The following is a 24,993-nucleotide window of genomic DNA, read 5'->3' as shown; positions in this document are numbered from 1 at the left end:
CCGATTTTATAGGGACAGTCCTGATATTTGGGGCTTTTTCTTATATAGAGGCCTATTACCCCTGACCCCCTGTCCCAATTTCTTCACACTTGCTATCTGGTCACCCTAGTTGTTTGGGAGAAGAGTGAGAAATCTGTTCTAAATTTATCTTGAGTAATATTGGTTATATTTTACTTCAGAGTCGTTTTTAGAGTATAGTAGTTATGGGACTAGAACAAAGTGCTGTGACTCTTGTTTGTACCTTTTTAGGAAAGATTGATTATAAAATACAGCCATAAATGTGATATTTCTCAGTAATAATTCAAAACAGGTTTAATACTCCATAGTAATTACTATATCCAGGTATAAGAAAAGTTCTGTTCAAAAAGTGATCTTCACAAAGCCTGTTTTTACATAGTATAAAATATGTAATTAACTGCTAATATATTGCACAGACGGTAGACTGAAAGTGTTCATTCGTGTCTTAAGCTTTCAGTGCCGTAATATAAATAACACTGAACAAATTCCAGCTGGCTCAGAATCTCATCTACCATTAAATAAATTTCTTAGTTTATCCTTTATATGAGTGAGAATGTAAAAAAATTGAATTGTTTTGCAAGACAACAGCGTACATAATACAAATCTATTGCATTTGAAAGTATTATGAGATTATATATGACATAGTCCCTTTGCCTGCTGTTTATTTTAGTTTTAAAATTTTTCATGCATTTTAAAATTAGCAACAATGGAAAAAAACAAAGAAAAAACAAACCACTACAGAAGAACAACATTACTGAAAATTATTATAAACTTTCAATCATCGAGTAGAGAGTGATTAAATAATATACACCTTACAACCTTTAATGGGGTAAGCATTACAACATGCCAATTATACTGGAAATTAGTATCTTGTCCAAGTTCTTGTTTCATACAATAACAGGATGACGGACCATCTCTGGAAAGCAGTGACTCTGAAGAAGATTTGGGAGTCATGGTGGATAATCTATTGAACATGAGCTCCCAGTGAGATGCTGTGGACAAAAAGGCTAATGCCATCCTTAGACGTATACATGGGAATATCTAGTAAGAGTACAGAGGTTATATTATCTCTGCACGTGACACTGGTATGACCATTAATAGAATATTATGTCCAGCTCCAGTGTCCACAATTCAAGAAGGATATTGGAGAGGATTCAGAGAAGAGCCACAAGAATGATTAAAGGGTTAGAAAGCATGCCATGAAAGAGTCAGGAGCACAATCTATTTAGCTTATCAAAGAGAAGTTAATGATTGACTTGATAAAAGTCTCTAAGTTCATACATAGGGAACAGAAATTTGATAATGAGGGCTCTTGAGTCTAGTGGACAGAGATATAACAACATCCAATGTCTGGAAGTTGAAGCTAGACAAATTTAGATTAAAAATAAGGCATACATTTTTAATAGGGTAATTAGCCATTAGAACAATTTACCAAGGGTTGTGGTGGAACAGAGGTGGGCAACTATGGCTTGCGGGCCACATCTGGCCCATGGGACTGTCCTGCCCTTGAGCTCCCGGCCAGGGAGGCTAGCCCCTGGCCCCGCCCCTGCTGTCTCCCCTCCCCCACAGCCTCAGCTTGCCATGCCGCTAGCGCTCTGGGCGGCAGGCCTGCAAGCTCCTAACGGGCAGCGTGGCCTGTCCCGGTGCTCTAGACTGCGTGGCGGCATGGCTGCCTCCGGCTGGGCAATGCGTCTGCCAGTCCTGGTGATTTGAGCATCATGGTAAGGGGGCAGGGAGTGGGGTGTTGGATAAGGGGCAGAGGGCCATGGGGGGCAGTCAGGGGACAGGGAGCAGGGGGCGGTTGGATAGACGTGGGAGTCCTGGGGGGCCTTTCGGGGTGGGGGTGTGGATAGGGGTCGGGGCAGTCAGGGGACAGGGAGAAGGGGGGTTGGATAGGGGGTGGGGTCTCAAGGGGGCGGTTGGGGCAGGGGGTCCTGGGAGAGGGCAGTCGGGTCAAGAGCAGGGGAGGTTTGATGGGTCGGGGATTCTGAGGGGGGCAGTTAGGGGGCGGGATGTGGGAAGGAGTGGGAAGTGGGAGGGGGCGGGGGCCAGGCTGTTTGGGGAGGGACAGACTTCCCTACCCGGCCCTCCATACAGTTTTGGAACCCCGATGTGGCCTCAGGCCAAACAGTTTGCCCACCTCTGTGGTGGAATCTCCATAACTGGAAGTTTTTAGATAAATGTCGGTTGTTTTTCTAAAAGATATGCTTTAGTTCAAACAGGAATTTATTAGGTAAATTAGATAAATCCTATTACAAGAGATCAGGTTAGATGACAATGGTTCATGCTGATCTTATATTATAGGAATCTACAATATATGAACTTCCAGGAAACGTATATATATGATTTCATTTGCTGTGTACACTGTTTATCATGCTTAGTATAATTGCTATACTCATTGTGTATACTGAAAACTGATGTGTAGATAATGCTTTTATATAGAATAATTTTTAAATATTTTGTGACATTTCATATCTTCCACTTTCTCCTTGGTGTTGCCTATATATATATATATATATATATATATATATATGTACCACTTTTATGTGGAATTTGATGGGTCTATCCAATTAAAAGTTTTAGAATACAATACAATATAGCTTCCTATAATAACTAATAGATGAGAGATATTAGGGAATGGAGGGAATATGTTTTCAAATGAGATTTGAAATGATTTAGGAGGTCAGTGAAGCAGAGAGATACGAAGGCTAATAGAGACAGCAATAACTACAGAGAAGTCAACTCTTGCATAAGCAGTGGCCAGAATTTTTGAAGGGAGCGGGAAAAAAAAAAGCCAGTTTTAAGTGAGCTGAGGAAGTGGAGAAGATAGAGTGAGACAAGATCATTTGGTGACCTGGAGCAAATTCATGAAAAGTATTAAAAACAAAGCACTGGATCCTTAAATGTACAATATTGGTGGAATTGTCTAAAGAGCATGTGGGAGAAATAGTTGCACTTCTTTCTACAGAGATGTTGGGCATCAGCAGCCAGTACATTTCTGAAGCTGGGAGAGTTGAGACTTGAACCCATAAAAGGGGAAATTTTAATAGTCATATTGAGAGGAAGTGAAAACATGAATGACAATTTCAACAAAAATTGGAATCAGTTGGTGATGGCTATAAAGGAATTGCAGAGGTGGTGAGAGGAAGTTATTCAAGAATCAGGCTACACTACAGAGGGGTATAGGAGCACGGGAAAAGCCACTACCAGAGACAGATGGGTGAAGGTAGAATCGTGATAGAAGTAAAGCAACAATTGAATACTGAAGCTCAGGAAGTAGTGCAGGAGAATAGTGCATCCCAAAATGTCAAAAAGTTGTGCTGGAGGAGGGAGTAATAGTCTTCAGTAGTAGAAAGGTAGGAGAAAACCAATTTCTGTCTCATGGGGGAAAAAAAACAAAGCCTAGATTTCAGTTGCTCTGGGATACTGTTGTGTGGTTTTTGACTGGAAATGTGAGAGAGACTACGTTCTATAGCTCCTCTAGTAAAGTGAAGTACAGTAAGAGAAAGGATGGTAATCAGGGTTAAGGGAAAGTTTAAAAAAAAAAGGATACAGAGATTTTAGAAAGCTGTAGAAGACACAAAAGGCAAATAAGTAGTTAACGGTAGTAATAGTGTAGGGAACGAGAAGAGAGGACCTCACAGCAGGAAATGGAAAGGATGCAAAGGAATTCCTATTCATAAGGACTTGGTTATTCAAGGAAGGTCCAGGGAAGAAGGAGCAAACAGGAGTGAGGCGGTCAAAGTGAAATAACGTATTTTTAAATAAAAATAGGAAAAGGAATTCCATGCATGTGACCTATTAAAGGCTGGGAACAGAGGGGGAGCTAGATGATAAAAATAATTAAGGGTGTGGAAGAAGTAGCGAGGTTTAACAGGAGCTTTGGAAATGAGGAGGAGTAGAGATTAGATTTTGTAACCCAGAAGGCATTAGCACAACTGTGGGGATTTCAGAATAGTTGCAGAGAGGTGAGATACACTCTGTTAGTTTTTGCAATGTGCTGAGTGGTGCATTTGAGAGTCTTTAGCTCCGCTGTATACATGAGATGCAGGAAACAGTATGGGGCAAATTAGTTAAAGGAGAATAAGTGTTACAAGGTGTTGAGCGGGCAGGGGTGGTAGGCCAGCAGAAAAATGATCAAGAGATCAGATTATTTTTTTTTCGTTTGTGAGTTGATGGATAGATTGTTAAAATGTAAGCAAGAACTGGTCGGTACTGGTGAGGTTATAAGTGGAATAGAAAAGGGGAAAGGGATATTTCTGCTGATTAGATTGAGGAAATAAATATAGGTATGGTTGGGAGAGATTATAGAGGAATCAAGAATGATAGATTAGGATAGAGTCGAGGGAATCAATATTTGCATTGAAGTTACCAAAGAAGTTTAAGTCAGAGAAGGCAAAATCAGTCAGGGAGAGGAAGTCAGAGCTGGGAGAGAAATGTGGAGTAATTAACCACAGAGCATTTGTGATTGGGAAGAGATTGATATTCAGAGGTGAGGTGAACACGACTTTGAATTTAGTCTTGGCTATTGATGTTACCACTTCAAGCAAGAGAGATCCTGGATGGAGTTACTTCCGCAAACTGAAAATGATCTAATGTGAGGTGCTAGGTCTTACATTTGTCTTTTATTTTACTGGGCCCCTTGTTTAACTTTTCATTGCAATTCATTTATAACAAATTTTTAATAGCTATTTTTGGTCTTTCACAATTTTCTTGTTGGCCAAATTAATTTGCGAGAAAAACTTCCAAGCTAAATAGGAATTAAAGCTTTCTTCATCAATGAGATAACAGTGAAATATTTATTCTGAAGAGAAAACTGTTTTCAGTTGAAATACAGGCATAGAGAGAGACTCGACCTTGTTAGGCTGACAGCTTGACAATGGTCCCAATTTTAAATAGTTTGGCTTCCTGCAATTATTTTTAAAAGCATTCCTTGCCAACAGTGAAAAAAAATACATGAAACTTTTGGTGTGGCACAATCAACAAATGAGGGGAAAGGGGTTATGACAGAGACAGTGAGACAAATGATAATTTCACTTGTGCCAGAGTAAATCCAGAGTAGCTTCACTGAGTTCAAGGGTTCAGTGACAATAAATTTTACAAAATCTGTGGCTGAGAAATAAAATTCAGAAAACAGAGGAAAAACTAGAAACATTCTACCTACATTAAGAAAGAAATATAGCTCAGCTCACTGTTCTTAAAATCACATTCTGAGTGAAGGCCTGAGCCTTCAGGAAATATTTGATGCAATTGGGTCCCAACGCCACTTTCTTTGAGGAGTTTCTCCTAAGAAGAGAAAACTGTTCTGCTGAATTTTTAAAATATGAAGGTGATTTTGCAAACAGTATTAAATATAGTTTATTCTCATTATAGAAGTATTGTAATATGTATACACATTTGTATACAATTTAAATGTATTTGCATTTTATAGTAAATTCTTCAAAAGGATGTACGTGTTGAATTGTCCTGATTCCATTTTTTCTGTCAAGGGCTGTAGAATTTTAAATAGCCTCATTTCCATTATTCAGCAGCTAGTTTTTGTGATCTCTGTTCACGCCTCTAGTGCTAACAGAGTTAAAAACTCCTCTTTTTATTATTCTTCATTGTGTATCTCCAGAGTTGTCTTTACCCTGGCAGCTTGTGTAGTAGACATCCCGTGTAGGGTATTCAGTTTATATATGTCAGATCCTCAAGGGCCATGGCTTTTGCCAGATGAAGCACTTTTGATTTTGAGGCTGATGAAACACAGTGCTATTATTGATCTGTGCATGACACAGGCTGTCTCTCTGCTGGCAGAGTGTAGCAACATTTATCCAGGAATTTGTGAAATGTCACTCGGATCATGTTCGTAAGGTAAACTGTGTAAAAACCAGGATCTGAACTGATAATCCATGTGGAATTGGACGTGACTGTCTTATTCCTATGTCCTATCTTCTAGCTCAGCCAAGTGATATTTGTTAACACAATGTCTGTGTTTTCATATTAGACTTTGCAGGAAAGTATGATTATCACTTAGTACACCCTGTACAATAAAGCCATACTCTTTTTATTCTCTGTTTACAGAGTCACTTGAGACCAGAATATTTTAAGTCAGTAAATGTGATCTGAACATCAGTCAATAATTTCTGTTTTATTCATAACAAATTGATGGTTTTCATACATCACATACTAAAAGAATCTGCTTATATTCCCGATAGGACTTTCTTCCTTACCTCAGTTCACCCACCAAGGGATGTGTGTGTTTTAAAATCTCATCATTCACCGTGGTCACAAAACCTTATGACTTTGATCTCTGATAGTACTGCCCAAAAATACCAATTCTGTACATGTGTTTAAAATGTTTATTACCACTGTTTCAATATAAACTAAATTATTTAGTATTTTTTACCTAAGCTGACATTTTTCTAACAAAAATGGTAAATCAAATTTCAGGTAAACAATTTTATCAGTAAAACTTGTTTAAAAAAAACCATGAGTAGGTTTATGTAATATGGGATTTATTGATCTGCAAAGCTTTTCAAAGTAAATCTATTCAAAAATGTTTAAGATAGAATGATCCTGAAAAATAACTAGTACTGTTATGTGAGAAGTATATACAATGGCTTCTGTTACTAAACTAATGAAATTGTTAACAAAGGCACAATAAACAGCAGCAGACAAATCATTTTCACTTTGTAGCTGTATTATTTTAGTGTTTCAACAAGTTTGGTCATCAAGAAAAATCTGCCTTTGCTAGGTTTGCCTGTACTTTCCTTTTAAAAGATTAAATTTATAGAGCTTATTTCTAAATGTTTGGTAAGCTGAAAGCCAGCTAATACAAAGAAAAATAGATACAAAATTCCCTAATAGAATTATCAAATGCATTTTTCAGGTGTATTGATAAATCGTATTTTAGTTCACTAAGATTATATCATTAGACTTTCAGTTCCACATTCACAAATTTTAAAAAGATAGTTACATTAAATATTATTATTTCTGAGATACCCCTGAAAATGTGCATGCTGATTTTGCAGTGTATTCATTTCCCTGTCTTCTGTCAATTTTTTTAAAATTTCGCTTTAATGTTACTTAAAAGATGGTGCAAAATAGAAACAAACAAATAAATACACTAGGGAAACGTGATCTAGATTAAATTACTTTAAAATGGATGCATCACTGGTCGTATATCTGTATACAAAAGCAGTTATCAATAGTTTGCTGTAAAAATGGGAGCAAGTATCTACTGGGTCCTGCAGAGGTCTGTCCTCGTTCTAGTACTAGTTAACATTTTCATTAATGACTTGGATGATGGAGTCAAGAGTATGCTTATAAAATTTGCAGATGACACCAAACTGCATGGGGTTGCAAGCACTTTGGAAGACAGGATTAGAATTCAGAATTATCTTGACAAATCAGATTGATCTGAAATCCACAGTATGAACTTCAATAAATACAAGTGCCACACTTATTAAGGAAAAATCAAATATACAACTATAAAATGGGGAACAACTGGCTAGGCAATAGTACTCCAGAAAGAGATCTGGGGGGTATAAAGGATCACAAACTGCATATGAGTCAATAATGTGATGCAGTTGCAAACAAGACTAATACCATTCTGGGATGTATTATTAGGAACATCTTATGGGAAGAAATTGTCCTGCTTTACTCAGCACTGGTGAGGTCTCAGCAGGAGTATTGGGTCCAGTTCTGGGTGTTGCATTTAAGAAAGATGTGGACAAATTGGAGAGAGTTCAGAGGAGAGCAGCAAAAATTATAAAAGTTTTAGAAAATCTCTGACCTATGAGGTAGATGAAAAAAGTGGTGCATGTTTAGTCTTGAAGAGTGAGGAGGGACCTGATAAGTCTTCAAATATGGTAAGGACTATTTTAAAAAGGATAGTGATAGTTTGTTCTGCATATCCACTGAAGATAGGATAGAAGTAGTGATCTTACGCTGTAGCAAGGGAGATTTAGGTTAGCTGGCATAGCTTCAAAGGAAAGGGGTGTCCAATATGTTTAATAATGTTCAAGTGACGAAAAGATAATCGAGGGTGCACAGTCAAGCACTTATAAATTAGAAAATACCAGAGTGAAGGTTGCTTGTGCAACCTTAATTCAGCCCCCTTGTGCATATGTATTATGATGCAATCTTTAATTGCATGATCACATACTATTTCTTCTGCAGGACCCCTGTTTATCCAATGCATAGGATGTGTGGTGTTTACTGAACGGGTAGCTATTCAATATTTCTTTTTATACACGTCATTCAATGTGGAGCCTTGTGACATATCTTACTGCACACCATCCAAACCCTAAACTGAATACAGAATTATTAATTTCCACAGGGGCATTTCTCGCTCACGCAGGTATCTTCATAAATATTAACAAAATTATCTTCATAACATCTGTGAGAATAGGTGATATTATTTGCATTTTATGGAGGGGGAACTGAGACATTGAGAAATTAAGGCCAAAATTGTCAAATTAATCTACTGATGTTGAGAGTCAAATTTCAGACACTTATGCCTTGATTTTCTAGAATACATAGCATTTTTATAATGCATTCTATTTTCAAATCGCGGCCCCAATTGACTTCTGTTGCAGTTGTGAGCATTCAGCACTTCTGCATATCTGGCCGAGGTGTGTCACCCTGAAAATGAGGCAGACACAATTTAATGGCCAGCTGTCAACATTTGAATTACCGTATATACTCGTTCATAAGCCGATTTTTTTTGTAAAAAAGGGAAGCACAAGAGAAGGGGGTCGGCTTATGAACGGGTATAGAAAGAGAGAGGTGGGACACAGCCCCTCCCCCCGACAGAGGGGGCAAGGAGAGGCAGCACAGCCAGCAGAGCCAGAAGGGAAGAGGCGGGGCCAGAGTCTCTCCGTTTCTGGCCACGCTGCTCTCCCCACCAACCTCCGAAGCAGCTGCAGCTCTGGGGCTGGCAGGCTGCAGCCGTGCCACTCAGCCCTGCCCCCCAGAGCAGGCTGTGGCTGCGCCGCTCAGCCCACTGGAGCACGATGCAGCCATGCCACCCGGCCCAGCCAACTGGAACATGCTGCAGCCACGCCGCCTGGTCCGGCTCACCAAAGCAGGCTGTGGCCGCGCTGCCCAGCCTGCCGGAGCAGCTGCAGCCAGGCCAGAGACATCCTGCCCTGGCCCTCCCCAGATAAGGTGGGAAGGGACAGGCTGGGGAGAGTGTGAGGGTCCAGGGTTAGGGGTGGAGTCATGTGGGGGGTTACTCCCCTGACCCCCAGCCTCTCCCCCAACCAAACATTTCCCCACTAGTTGCGGTCCCGGCCCGTCAGGGTAAGCAGCTGATGCACTGGGACACTTTGTTTACTTAGGTTTACCTCCGTGCCTGCAGACACTCTAGGTAGGTAAACAAACCACCTTGGCCCGCAAGCAGCTTATTCTGTATCATAACATATATGTACAAAGGAGCCACATTAAGGTTGCACGGGCAACCATAGGTCTGGCATTTTTTAACTTTTGAGCACTTCACTTTGCAAACTTAATGTTCTTTTGACATTTTTTGGATGTATTATTTTTCTTTTTGAGGGAGTGGGGAGAAAACAGAAATTCCATCACATGAAACTATATTATTCCTCAGCTTGAGTCACCAGTAGGGTCTGAACTTTTAGATACCTAACACAGATGTCTACTACTTGAGCTAATGGAGTAACTGATGACAGTAGTAGACTGTTATCTTCTATGTGGATCAGGCACTGGAAGAGGATGAAACACACACTGTCTCTGAATACACATACCCAGAGTAGGGAGTTTGTTTGAAAATAATAAAACACAGTAGTACTATTGGTTAAACTATCTATTTTTGAATATAAATATTTAGTTTTAAAAATATTTGCTGAATTTTTATATACAGAGAAAACTTGCACTTAAATATTAAATTGTACTATTAACATCTGTGTTGCTTTTCTATATATACAGAAAGTTGGTGAATATTATAACTATTTGATGAAGAAGAGGATATTGGTTAAATTGTTATATATTCTGGAGAGGAGCATGTAGTGCATGTGCTCCAGTGCAAGGGAGTAGGTGGGGAGGTGGTGCAGAAAAGTACTGCCACTACAGGGGTGAAGGCAGACTGCTACCTCTTGCAACCAGCCAGGGGAGAAAAACTGAAGATTCTGCCTGTCTGTCTGTCTACTTACAAGGGGAAGTTTTGGAAATTCTAGCATCAACTGCCCTCCTGCAGTTGTGTGTAAACATACTTCTATCTCCTACCCATACCACCCAGCTGCTAAGCTCTATCTACCTGTCTGTCTGTCTGCCCAAGTCAAGAAAAGGCTACTTGCTAATGATGAGTGGGAAGTTTTCTGTGTCAACTTTATCTCCTGAAACATAATTTTTTTTCAGAATTTACATTTTCATTAAAAAATATGTTTCTAGCCATGAAGATTGAAAAGATGACTATGGAATGTGAATCAAAACATCAAATATGCTATCTCCCTGAGTCTACAGATATCCACACTTCCATTCAGGAAGATACAACGCTCTATGCTTTGGAAATAAAAATACATGAGATTAATTTAGTGAAATCAACGAAAATTAAAAAAACCCTCTTTAAAAATAATCTTTTCATTTTAGTTTCTGTGTATTTTATGTGAGCTATACTAAAAACAGATGGAAGCATTATTAATTCCCCCCCCCATGAGTTTTAGTGCAGCAAATTTGTATGTGTTATCTGAAACATATGAATACGTAGTGTTGCTGCTGTTAAATTTGTAATGAGTTGTAGGGATTGAGAAATTCCCCGACTGGCTCTCATGCAAGTAGTTCATTTGCAGTGCTTAGATGTGGTAAGATTAAGTAGGAGGATATGGCAAACATTATCACTGACCCAAACTGAAACATTCTAATTTCCAACTTTTCGAGCTTGCCCTTCTCTGCAGCATTTGGTGTAAATAAGAGAAATAATGCCTAATTCCACTTTTTTCCATATAGCAAACATCATGTACTTGAATTCTGGTTCCAATTTACAAGAAAGCACATGCATTCAATGCCTTACATACACTGCACGTTAGTGTATACAGATGTGTGGATGTTTAGGGCCAGATTTTCAGTGTTAAGTGTGAAATGTAGCTTCTGTGCACAAATACCCAATGTGCATGTAAATATCAGGTATTTGCATGCATGTCTGCACTTAGGCATGTAACTGGTCATGTACAAACATCTGATTTGTGTTCAGTTCATGTTCTCAGATATAAGCCTGCAATAGCATGCACCTAATGTTTGAAAATGTGCCTTTTAGAATCATTAAGCGTATATGGATGCATTGTTGCTTTGAATTATACTGTGTCTGTGGATATAAGTAATTCAAATTGCTTAAAATTCTTATGAATATATAAAAGACTGTAAAATTTAATTTTAATTCAGAAATGTTTTTTATTTCTTTTTAAAATTTTAACAGTTTTTACTGGTCATGTATTTGGAGAAGTTTAATGGTTCTAGGCAAAACCCTATACAACTATACAACGCTGTTTGCCTGCAGTTATCACTGTATAGTATCTGAGGCCCAAATCCTACAAACACTTAAGTATGTATCTATATAACTTTATTCATGCAGTAGTCCTATTGATCACAGTAGTACTACTTATGTAATTAAAGTTAAACACCTGGCTAATGCCCTGATCTTGCATTGGAATCCACATGGATTGACTGCTGCACAATGAATCCCAGTACAAGATGGTGGCCTTAAGTGATTAGGACAGTTCTGGAACCTAATATACAGTATTTTCATACGGTCAGAACTCAGAATGAAAGTTTGGTGGGTTGGGGACACAAGATAAATTATAAGAAAAGGTTTGTATGAATCTCTGCAAGCTAAAACCACCAAATTTGGCACCGTTGTTGTCTGTAGAGGATTATTACGATTATAAAACTAATTGTATTTTTCCAATCATATTTGTGTGTTGACATAGCACTTTACAAAGAGTAAAATGAAGTGAATTGTACAATTCAAAAATTCTACAGCCCTTTCCAATTCAGTAAAGAACTATTCAGATGGGAGAAGGTCCAAAAAAGTCAAATATTGGAGGTTTTTATATTGTGTAGTGTTCTAAGTGTTTGCCTTTCTGTTGAAATATTTTGATGCAGTAACAAATCCATATAGCAACAAAATTGCAGGTAAAACCCATTCATTTTCAAAGTAGGCAGAACAAAAATCTGTTTGTATTCAGCTCATTATTTAAGGCATTATCAAACATGCAAAGATTTTGAAAACAATGTTGATTCTTCATCACTGCAGCATTATTTGCCAACTCTCATTGAAGTTGTATTTTATATAGATAAAAGATGATCTCTAATCACCAATATGTAAACTGCATGTATAAGATATTTGAACTGAAACAATACTACTACCCAACTATCAATAGGACAAATATTTTTTCATTAATAAAATACATGGGAAAGAGCCATATCTGTTATCCATAAGCTGATATCTATATTTCTCTACTGGGATCTAATTTAGGCTGTTCATGAAAGATTGGCATTTTCAGTGCCTCAGACATCCTTAAAAGCTGCTTTGTTAATTGCAAACCATATTTAATATGACCTCATAATAATGTAGCACACCTCAAGTGTCATGCCTGTCTTTACTATGCACATTGGAGCCGTGTTCATCTATACCAGACAACTGCACTTGAAGGAAAGATTTTTTTCTTGATAGACAATTAGCAGTAATTAGGAAGATTCACCTCAATAAGATGTCAACATCAGATAGTTTAAAAAAGTTGAATGTCAGTGGCTTTAAAAGAGTTTTTTTTCTGACACATGGGTATGGCATATGAAACATGAAATGTTAATTTAACTTTTCTGCTTATTATTCATGCACAATATTATTTTGTCATTCAGATACTACACTGACAGAGTGTAAGGGGTGTTAAAATAGTGCTGCTAGAATAAAAAGAGGATTAATCTACCATTGGCCAATTAGCCAAAGAGTACTTAATGGTCTCTAAAGGCTACTGAAGTCTAACAACTTGCTAAAGCACTGGTAAAAAGTCCTCTATATTACCTTCATTTACTTGACATTTTGTGAAACATAGTGTAGGCTGCTGATAACTGAAAGTAGTTTATAAATGAGTGATCTGGTAGTTCTTACTAAAAATTCAAAAAAGTCTATATTAAATAAATGACTAATAAGGTCGACATTTTAGAACTTTTTACCTTTTTACAGTTTTTGGTCCAGCTTAGAGATGGGACATCAAGTTATCAAAGACTTTATTTCTAATTTCCTGTCTGTGTTGATGGAGTAAAAATACCAGTTTGTTGAGGGCAAACAGTAGTTCCACAAGGAAAACTTCCTCAGGGGCTTAAAAGTTTAAGCGATTGCATTTTTCTTGTTTCTAAGGCCTGGTCCACACTAGGACTTTAATTCGAATTTAGCAGCGTTAATTCGAATTAACCGTGCACCCGTCCACACCAGGAAGCCATTTAATTCGACATAGAGGGCTCTTTAGTTCGAATTCTGTACTCCTCCCCGACGAGGGGAGTAGCGTTAAATTCAACATGGCCATGTCGAATTAGGCTAGGTGTGGACGGAAATCGACCTTAGTAGCTCCGGGAGCTATCCCACACTGCACCACTCTGTTGTCGCTCTGGACAGCAGTCCGAGCTTGGATGTTCTGATCAGCCACATCAGCCAGCAGAGCCAGTGGAGGGAGACCCTCTCTCTGTACCAGCGCTCACACAGCGAACGGGAGGAGAGGTGGCGTGAGGAAGACAAGCAGGCGACTCAAACGCTGCTTGGACTAATGAGGGAGCAAACGGACACGCTCCGGCGCCTTTTGCATGTTCTGCAGGACCGCAGGCAGGAGGACAGAGCCCCCCTGCAGTGTATCTGCAACCGTCCTCCCCCGCCACAAAGTCCCATACCCCCCTCACCCAAAATAACTAGAAGGTGGGGCGCCAGGGGGCGTTAAAACTGTCACTGCACCCCAGCAGAGTGCTCAAGTACCCAATAGCTCTCATACCCTCAATTTTGAGAAGTCCTTTCCTTCCTGCCTCACCCAAGCCCCCATCCCAGTTTCATCCCCTAACTGGCTAGTTGATAATAAAAAATACTTTTCTGTTAATTACTGTTTCCGTCATGTTCTTTTAGAGGAGACTGTGTTTGAAGGGGGGGAAGGGGGTTGGTAATTGGACAGGACAGTCACCTTTACCAGGGTACAGACACGGGGCAGGATCAGCAGCAGGTCACACACACAGTGCAGTCAGTAGGCACCCTGGTCGGTATGGGAGGTGGTTTCCAGGTTCTGTGTGGGTGGGGGGGATGTGACTTTGTAGCGGAGGAGGGCGGTTACAGATCTTATGCAGCGGTCCTTGTCCTGGACCGCTGAGTCACGCAGCAGAGGAATCTGTATCCGTCCTCCTCCGCCACAAGGTCACATAGCCCCCGCACACAGAATCCCAAAAAGGAGGGATGGCAGGCTCCGTTGAAACAAGCAGTCCGGCACTGCGGACCGCTCTAGGAGCAGGAGCCTGTCATTCCTCGAGTTCAGAGGCGGTCTTTACATCACCGCACACCCTACCCAGCACAGTCTGCGTCCCAGTTTCAACCCTTTAACGCAAAGTCATTAATAAAGAAACCTTTCTTAAGTAACAATGGAACATGTATTTTATTTTTACACATGTGTTGGAAGTGGGGGAAACGGGGTGAACGGGGTATGTAACTGCAGAGGATAGTCAACAGTAACTGGGTAAAGAAACAGGGGCAGGTTCAGCTTCTCTGTAAAGAAACTGAACAGTCACAGGTCACGCTGCTCGCTGCTCGCTGGTACTTGAAGAGTTCCTTGTCGCTGTCCAAGGCGCCTGTATAGGGCTTCATGAGCCAGGGCATTAGCGGGTAGGCTGGGTCCCTGAGGATCACTATAGGCATCTGCACATCCCCAACAGTTATTTTGTGGTCCGGGAAGAAACTACCTTCCTGCAGGTGTCTAAACAGACCACAGTTCCTGAAAACACGCGTGTCATGAACCTTGCCTGGCCACCCGACATTGATGTTGGTAAAACGTCCCCTAGGGTCCACCAGTGCTTGCAGCACCATTGAAAAGTAGCCCGATTTCTCAGCAGCTGACTGTGGAAGAGGTGGACGATAAGGTGCGAGGAGGTGAAAACGGCCATAACTGCAGCGGGCTCCATGCTCGCAGTGCTGTGGCGTTCGCGCTGTCACTGACCAGAAAAATGCACGAACAGATTGCCCGCAGGCGCTTTCGGGGAGGGAGGGAGGGCGTGATTGACGGTTCAGTGATGACAGTTACCCAAAACCACCCTCGACACATTTTTTCCCCCAGCAGGCATTGGGGGCTCTACCCAGCATTCCAATGGGCAGAGGGGACTGTGGGAACTGTGGGATAGCTTCCCACAGTGCACCACTTCCAAAGTCGACGCTGGCCCCATTAGTGTGGAATCACAAAGTCGAATTAGTGTCCTTAGTGTGGATACACAAATTCGACTTCGTAAGGTCGATTCCACAAATTCGAATTAAGTTGAATCGAACTACTCTTGTAGTGTAAACATACCCTAAAAAATTATACGTGATCAGATGCCATGAATGGAACATGATTACTTTTCCAGTTGGATATTTATATATATTGTTTTAATATTTATAGATGTCTGCATGTCATCGGTCTTCATTTTACCTTTATTTTTTATTCCCCAACAATAAAAAGATATTGAGTCTATTCATGAAAGGAAAAAATAGGTTTACAATTAGAGAGACTTACTCTAAAAACCTTGCCTGAAAAGTTAAATAGAAACAATTAGATTTTTGTAAATGGGAATATCACTGAAGTACTATAAAGTACTATCAAGATATTCACTACAGTATTAAAGTCAGACTTTTTTTTATTCTTCATATGCAGTTGTTATTTGAAACTGTGTATTTACAAGAACTGTATGTTGTTCTTACAAGTTTCCTCTACAATAGAGTTAAAATTTTAGGAGAATAACAGCATGCTTTAAAAAATACAGGAAAAACAAAACAATGTTGTATTTTAAAAGGTAACTGGATGTGGGAGCTATGCGGTATTAAAAAATATACTGCAATATAAATCTACAAATCAATTCCCATCTCCTCTCACCCTCAATATAAGATTTCTCAGAAAACCAGAAGTCAGTTTGCTCCTAGTCTCTGAAAAAGTCATCCCTCTGCACTCACTGAATTTTTTTTGGCTGCCAAAATTAGAAGGTTTTGTAATAGCAAGAAATGCTACTTAAATCTAGCACCATTTGCTCTTTATAAAATGTCTAAGCACCATTATTTATATATATACTGATTTATTTACAGTTGAATCATCCTAACAAAACAGGTAATAACATCGGGTGAAAACGTTTGTAAAATAATTTGATACTGCAGATATAAATTCTACACAATACTGTATATATTGTAAATATAAAATGGAGAGGCCGTGTGCATCACAGTATTAAGAGGACAACAACAAACACTAAATAGTTACCTACAGCAGAGGCCTATTGTTACAGTTTCATATTGATATTAAACCAGCTCGGTTAGGCTCTGTTCTACTAGGTCAGGGGTCCCCAACGTGGTGCCTGTGGATGTCATGGCGCCCGCCGGGGCATCTAAGTGGGCCTACGTACTGGCTGGCGGACAAGCATCCACCGAAATGCCACCACCAAGCTGTGTCATCCAGAGGTGTCGCCGCCGAAATGCCACCAATTTTCGGCAGTATTTCGGTGGCGACGCCTCTGGATGATGGTGCATTTTGGCGGCAACGCCTATTGACATTGCTGCTTTTCTGTGGAATTTCTGCAGATGTTCGTCCACTGCCACGATCCTTTGTGGCTTGTCGCCAGATGAAAAAGGTTGGGGACCACTATATTAGGTCCTGTACAGTCATAGAGGTTCCTTCTCCCAAAGGATTTACAATCTGCCATGTGCAGAGTAATGATGGTGTAATCGTGCAGTTCTCTGTGTAGTGGCCAAACATAGCAGAATTACCAAGCAGGGGGCCAAGTAGTGGAGATCTTGCACAGAGAGACATCTTGGGTGAAATCCTGGCCCCATTGAAATCAACTGGGAATTTTGCCATTGATTTCAATAAAGCCAGGATTGCACCACTTACTTTTCTGTGCCCCATGGACATAGCTCTGTGGATATACCAGGAGCAGGGGGGTTAGGATAAGTGTGTGCACAGTGAATCTGTAAACATCTTTTAGGGGCTGCAGCAGAGTGTGGTCACTACGAACAGGCGTAGCACCTGCAGCCTGAATTTAAAAACACCTGGTCTAGTTGGGATTGAAAATTTCTCTGCTCAGCCCCATGACTTGTTCCCATGGAACAAATCTTCTTAGAGTCTGTCACTCAGGATTTGGCTGCATGTTAGGAAGGCCAAAAAGGAAGCGTTTAAAAAAACAACAGCTCAACAACCTGAAACTTATTGCTGGAGGGGGAAAAAAATCAAAGTGATGAACTTAAGGTAAGTAACAAAGAGCTCTTCTTCAGGTCTGTGTGGCTTGAAGTTGGTCCAATGAAAGATATTCCCTCACCCACCATGTCTCTTTCATTTCCTGGAACCAACATGGCTACAACTGCACTACATTTGCCTGAATGTTGATCCGGGATGTAGTGCAGACATACCTCTCAGCAGTCACTGATTGCAAGGGACATCCATGTCTGTCCGCAATGGGAAATGTAGGTTTTTTCCTTGTCTGCTCCCTGGACACACCCCTCCTCCTCTTCCCCTCCGCACATACCTGGTTTCTCTCTTACATTTAATGTTTGTACGTGTAAGTGTTTTAAAGACGGAAAAGTATCTATTTCCTAGTTTAAGTAAATTCCAAAAACTAGGGCTTAAGAATTCCAAAGTTGTTGCCCTGAAGCGAGTCTTGGGACAATCCATCCCACATTGCTCCTTTAATCTATTTGATACCACATTCATGACAGTGACTACTGTGACCATGATGCTTTGGCTCTGATGGTTTTGCTTACATTATCAATCCTGGGGGTGGGGAATCTCATTGAGTCCCAGGCTAAAACCCCATGATGTTAGACAGCACAAACATAGAACTATCTGTACTTCACAGACTTAGTCATTTTCCACTTTTGTCTTTAGGAATAATTTACAATAGAAAAATCAAATCATGAAAATCTGGGTACAGAAGCATTGCATATGTTGGATAAATTAACATCTGCAGCTTCCTGAAGTGCTACTGTTTTTTTGTTGTTAGGTTGGGGTTTTTTTGTATTTGTTTTTTTTAAGTATCCTTCACTTCGAATCCTCTACCCACATGATGTTCTCATTTTAAATCCTGTGGGTTTTGAGAGGTGGGAATAACATAACAGATTAAAGAGTTCCAATCAAAAGTTACCTTAGTACCGTTGGTCTGTGGTTAAGTAATGAAATTACAGCAAACTCGTAAGGAAATGGAAAGATTAAGCCTTTTACCAGCAGTGGTCCTGATCTCAGATATATATGCACAATTTCCACTGGCTTTAATAAGTGTATGTGAGTGCAGAAATGGTATCAGTATTTGGGTTAAAAAATTAGACTGTATTTTGTTGTATCTATAAATATTTTTTAATCTAATTTAAAATGTGCAAACTTCCCCATGCTGTCTGTAATGAACATAAATATGTTCATGAAAGTGTGTTGTTTTTTTTTCTTTTTTTTCCTGGATATATTTTTCATCACAGATCTTCAGGTGACTTAAATATGTGTATGTACATATAGTGTTTATATTTTAAGGCGCATTTATTTTGCACATAACTTTGAACAATGTAGAATTCTGCTTTTAATGTCAATACTAGCATCCTTTGAAATATAAACAATATCTTGTACCTATGTTTACCAATTATTTTACATACCAACATGTAATCAGCTACGCATTTGCCATTTAAAAGCTGTAGTATCTTTTCCAATTTCAAATTGGGATTCTTCACACACAAGATTTTTTTCCCTCCTCTGAGAGATTTCAATATCATTTTGTCTAATTGTTCCTTATGTTAAACTACCATATTATAAGCTTCTTTGGAATAATAAAATAGTACTGTAGTTACCCTCTTAAGGAGCAGAGAGTTGTTATGCCATTAAAGGTTGGTGGCTTTCTGCTGACTACAGACTGGTGAAAGATAAGCACTGGCATAAAGATTATTCCAGGTGCCCTGTTCACAGAATAACATTAATTGTGTATTCTTTAGTATAGGTGAATTTAAAGAAAATATTTTTTATTTCTAAAATTACATATTTAATTAGTACTGTGATATTATACTTCACTGATTAAATGGGCCTTGTCAGTTGTCAATCAAGCGCTGTAAGACTGAGATAGTTTGCATGCTATTTATTTGAACTAAATCCCTAACAAGCCCCGTCTGCTAATTGGACTTAACATTTATGTTGCTAAATGAGAAGCATTTTGGCTGCAATATAGGGTGGTAAGACCTACCCAGTGGAATAAACAACTAACATCTGTTATGCTGTCCTGCTCCAGCTTGGCTTTTACCAGTTAAGTACATCAGCCCTAGAGTCAAGGTTATGGAATACGTGGCTCTCTAGCTATGGTGCATATATGTGAAAAAGAAGGAATAACACAACATGAGTAAAGACCAGCCAACCAGAAGATATTTAGTGCAGCTGGTCCATTTTGCTTTAACCTCTACAAGCCCTACAAATATCAAAACAAAAGCCAAGAAAAGGATGTATGTTTTACAGCAGTTGTCAACAGAACATTCAAGTAAGCTTACAATAGTCACCATTAAAACAAAATTGACATTTAACCATCCTTACCACAGGGTGATATCTGCGATAGCTTGGTATTTCCTGATACTTAGTACAGGAAATAATTGTAGAATCAGATAGCCCTGTGTCAGCAGTAACCACTGTTACTATACAGCTTCCTATAACTTTTGTTTCCTGTCATGAGACAAATATCAATATATGCAATCAAACTGTAAGGTTTCACATGTGACTTTCTGTATTAGGTTACCTCTCTTTACTGCAAGATTTGATTTTTCTACTATCTGGACCAGTGAATTCAGCCAACTAATATGTAATGTAGAGTAAAGATAATGTATGAGTCTGTTGTTTATTTTTCTAATGTATGTCCTGTTGTGATCAAGCAGAAACAAATAATTTTTTAATGTAACTGTGACTATTTATTACTTTTATTTGGAAAACAGACATTGACCTCCGATCTGGCTGAGTTGCAACGAGAGAGAGAAGATTTACAAGGAAAATTAGAGCATCTGGCCCAAGCTACCAGGTTGAAAGAGGGTCCTGTGACTTCTAACCAAATTGAAGTCACACCACCTACTCCTTCAAAGAACACAGATTTGGAGTTGAAGCAGCTGTATTGCAAACTGAAGGTGAGAGAACAGATTAGTCAGCTAACAGGATAACTTTTACTGTAGAATTATTTCATTTGCTCGGTCTCAAAGATGTAAAAAGGTACAATTTGCCATAGGCTAGCCCATAACTAGGAATGTAAGTGTCAGATAATCTTTGTTATTAGATGGTAGACATATAGTCATAACCAAATGAGTGAATCTTGCAGTGAAAGGGTCTTTTACAGACAAAGCAGGCCAAGATGAAAGCTTGTTGGAAGTGCAGTGAAACTATGTTATTAGAGGGGAATCGTGATTTCAGGCTGTGTGTGAGAAAGAGCTGAGCATTAGTGACTAGGGTAAGATTGAAGTGTGCTGGTTGTGTAACTCATGTAACACCTTCTGTCTTCTTATCTAGAAATCAGTATTACTGTTATCTTTCAAAGGGAGCTAGTCCCTTATTTTTGTTGCATTTCTGATAGCAGTTAACAACAATAATGCTAATGACTAAATAACCCAACGGTTTCACAGTAATTTAAAAAAAGATCCTTGCATATATGACTAGCAAATAATGAAGAAGGGGAGAGAGTTCATTTTTAAGAATTAATTTCAATTTAATAATTTGGTTGATGACCAGATATCACGGTGATGGGCATGCTAGGATTGGATGAATAGGTAAGGGACAAAAATAGGCAAGGAATAGGTAACAAGAAAAAAATATAACTAGTTAATAATCTGATTTTTGAATCTCAGGTTATCCTGTTCTATTCTATATAGACTTTTATACCATGCTCACAAACGTAGTATAGCACTTTCCCATGGAGCATGAAGTGATGTGATTAACATCTGTCACATATTGTTTGATCTCTCCGCTCTCTCCATGGGGAGAAGTCTGAGCAGTGGAGAGTTTTGTTTTAGTAAGTTTTTTATAGATATAGATATATACTCACCCACACAAGCCCACACTGATATGTTTAAGTTAGAAATGGCCAACATCTCATCAAAGAAAGAAACATGCATGTTGATGAACCTAGTATTCCAAAATATTCCATTTGCCATGTAAAAACTATAAAATATTTGGACCAAAGTTGTTATTTCTTGGTGCTTCAGACAGAGAATATTGCGCTATTTAATAAAAATATTTGACACCAGCTGTATGGAAGCCTAGTATCGAAGACATTGAAAACTGATTTCCTATATCTTTAAAAGTGTTCTAATTTTTTTAAAGTAAAATTAAATATGTGACAAACTCAGACCCCAAAGCATTAAGGATCTGCATTTAGAGTGTAAGATCTTCAGTATAGGAAACTACATACATGTTAGGTATTATTATTACTATTATTTATTATATCTGTTGGCCAAAACCTTATTCAGTATTTATTGAGCATTTAGTTCAAGCAAAACTCTCGCTGATTTTAATAGAAGTTTTCCTTGAGTAAGAACTCAGTAAAAACTGATTGAGGATTTAGTTCTGTGTGTGTAAAGTTCAATTGTATGATATAAATGTTTTATATTATACATATAAATATACAGATTACAAATAATATGTAAATCATGGGGTTTTTTTGTTTGTTTGTTTTTTTTTACTATTAGATTCTGAGTTCAAAATTTCTCCTGTAGCATTCACCCTAAAAATAATGCTGGGATCTGCATCCCTTACAGCTTTCATAGGCAGTGACATTATCGACCCTTATAGGGAAAACACAGAACTTTGGACTTGATAAGTTGATAAGTAAAGGAGGTACTACTTTTCTACTCCTTAGTTTTCATATATATCAAACAATGTAAAACTTTAAAGCCTACAAGTCCACTCAGTTCTACTTCTTGTTCAGCCAATCAATAAGACAAACAAGTTTGTTTACATTTGCAGGAGGTAATGCTGCCCACTTCCTGTTTACAATATCACCTGAAAGTGAGAACAGGCATTTGTATGGCACTGTTGTAGCCGGCGTCACAAGATATTTATGTGCCAGATGCGCTAAAGAATCAGATGTCCCTTCATCCCTCAGCCACCATTCCAGAGTACATGTGTCCATGCTGATGACTGGTTCTGCTCGATAACGATCCAAAGCAGTGTGCCCGACGCATGTTCATTTTCATCATCTGAGTCAGATGCCACCAGCAGAAGGTTGATTTTTTTTTGTTGTTGGTGATTCGGGTGCTGTAGTTTCTGCATTGGAGTGTTGCTCTTTTAAGACTTCTGAAAGCATGTTCCATACCTCGTCCCTCTCAGATTTTGGAAGGTACTTCAGATTCTTAAACCTTGAGTCGAGTACTGTAGCTATCTTTAGAAATCTCACATTGGTATCGTCTTTGCGTTTTGTCAAATCTGCAGTGAAAGTGTCCTTAAAATGAACAACATGTTCTGGGTCATCATCCAAGACTACTATAACATGAAATATATGGCATAATGTGGTTAAAACAGAGCCAAAGACATACAATTCTCCCCCAACGAGTTCAGTCTGAAATTAATTAACGGATTATTTTTTTAATGAGTGTCATCAGCATGGAAGCATGACCTCTGGAATGGTGGCCAAAACCTGAAGGGGCATATTAATGTTTAGCATATCTGGCATGTAAATATCTTGCAGTGCTGGCTACACAAGTGCCACGTGAATGCCTGTTCTCACTTTCCGGTGACATTGTAAATAAGAAGCGGGCAGCATTATCTCCCTTAAATGTAAACAAACTTGTTTCTCTTAGCAATTGGCTGAAAAAGAAGTAGGACTGAATGGACTTGTAGGCTCTAAAGTTTTACATTGTTTTGTTTGAGTCAATTATGTAACAAAAAAAATCTACATTTGTAAGTTGCACTTTCACAATAGAGATTGCACTACAGTATTTGTATGAGGTGAATTGAAAAATACTATTTTTTTGTCATTTTTACAATGCAAATATTTGTAATAAGAATAATAATATAAAGTGAGCTCTGTACATTTTGTATTGTGTTGTATTTGAAATCAATATATTTGAAAATGTAGAAAACATCCACAAATATTTAATAAATTTCAATTAATATTCTATTGTTTAACAGTGCAATTGAAATTGCAATTAATTGCAATTAATTTTTTTAATTGTGATTAATTTTTTGAGTTAATCAGATGAGTTAACTGCAATTAATTGACCTCCCTAATATTTATTTGTAATGTATAAGTCTAGATACACATCCTATTAAAGATTTGGGATCTTAAACAGTTCCTTTCATTCACCAATATGGCTGATTTATCATGGCTTATTTAGCACTCAAAAGAATGTTATTTTGATCCATTAATGCCTAATGGAAAATACTGAATAACATTATACCTAGAGTCATTTCTGTTTCCATGTCAGACCATTTCTCAGTTGCTTTTCTATGGTTTTGTATTGCTAGAAACATTTTCAAGGAAACAAAATCTTTTTTGGTAAAGGTTGGATGTTCCTGTTGCTTACATTTCATTGGCCAAGCAAAGCAAGGCCTTACACTCAACTTGATGGGATTTCTCTGTCTGTATGAGAGAACTTCTGAAAATCACATCAATTCAATCCCAAAATTTCACGGCCTGTCTAGGTGTCAATGGGCTGAACCCCACTGATTTTGGTGAAAACTGGAAAACCAGAAAAGCCGGGTTTCTACTAATCCAATTGTTGTTATATAGGCTCTGGATACAGGGTGAGGAAGTGACCTCACAGAGCCCTATGGCAGGAGAGCAGAGTCACTTTGGATATAAGGGTGAGGCAGTAACCTTAGGGTTTAGGGTAAGGATTAGACTAGAGGTTAGGGGCCAGGGATTCAGCTGGGGGGGGCGGGGAGTTAGGGTTCCAGAGAGTTCCTCTTGCCTGCTGCACCAAATGCGAATGCTGTGATTCTGATTTTAGTGGGAGTCAGGCTGCTGGAAATCTCTCACCACCCCCTACTCTGCTATAACCCCCACTCTCCAGCTGAGCATTCCATTAGTTTGAGCCCCTTCCATCTCTTTCTGGATATGTGGCCCATCTTACTTTCCAATTGATGTGGTCCTCCAGCTTTCATCCCCTGCCTTTAGACTTCTTCCCTCCTGAAATCTATAAATCTCCTGTGATATCCAATGTGACACCTCTCAGTCAGGAGCCACAACCCAACTGCCAGAATTCTCCTGTGAAATTTGGCTTAGTCCCCCATTCCTCCTACTTGTCTCAGTTTAATTAGGATATTTTCCCAGACCCCCATGTCTCTCAGCAGCTGCATCTCTTTCTCTGCTCCTCCTGATGCGTGTCATTCCCTAGCCCATCACCCGGGTGCCGGGGGCTCTCTTACTCCTGGACGTGCAGTTGCCTCTCGTAATGCACTAGCAGAGTGAGTTGCCTCCCAAAACATGAAGGGTAAAAGATTTAATCAAAAACTTTTTAAATATATCACAACACTGAGCTGAGCACATTGAGTGCAAATCACTCCATAAATCCAACAATAGTTGACTTATTGATCCAAATCCTGAGATTCTCAATTTCTACTCAATTTTTATTCTTCCAGTTGAAGTCCAGTGAGAGTCACAATATCTCATGGAAATCAATAGGAGTTTGCCTGAATAAGGACAATTATTTGGACATAGGGTGGTGTGGTGACTTTGGTCTTTTGGAACAGACACGGTGGATGTATGTGATTAACTCCCCTTGGATAGCAAATATATATATATATATATATATATATATATATATATATTAATCTGAAAAACAAT

At 38.9% G+C, this 24,993-nt stretch overlaps 1 protein-coding gene across 5 annotated transcripts in view; it reads left to right on the top strand.

Annotated features, from left to right (window-relative positions):
* The window catches only part of CNTLN (centlein), a 268,961-nt gene that overhangs the window by 203,997 nt on the left and 39,971 nt on the right, over positions 1-24,993 (top strand). For all 5 annotated transcript variants that reach the window (XM_045021860.1, XM_045021859.1, XM_045021864.1 and 2 more), the window contains one exon: positions 20,159-20,344. In XM_045021860.1, the coding sequence (XP_044877795.1) occupies positions 20,159-20,344 (186 nt within the window). The remainder of the gene's footprint in view (positions 1-20,158; positions 20,345-24,993) is intronic.

The sequence above is a fragment of the Mauremys mutica genome, chromosome 6 (assembly GCF_020497125.1).
Source record: "Mauremys mutica isolate MM-2020 ecotype Southern chromosome 6, ASM2049712v1, whole genome shotgun sequence".
Taxonomy (NCBI): domain Eukaryota; kingdom Metazoa; phylum Chordata; order Testudines; family Geoemydidae; genus Mauremys; species Mauremys mutica.
Note: the sequence above shows the minus strand (reverse complement) of the source record. Positions and strands in the feature narration are given on the sequence as shown.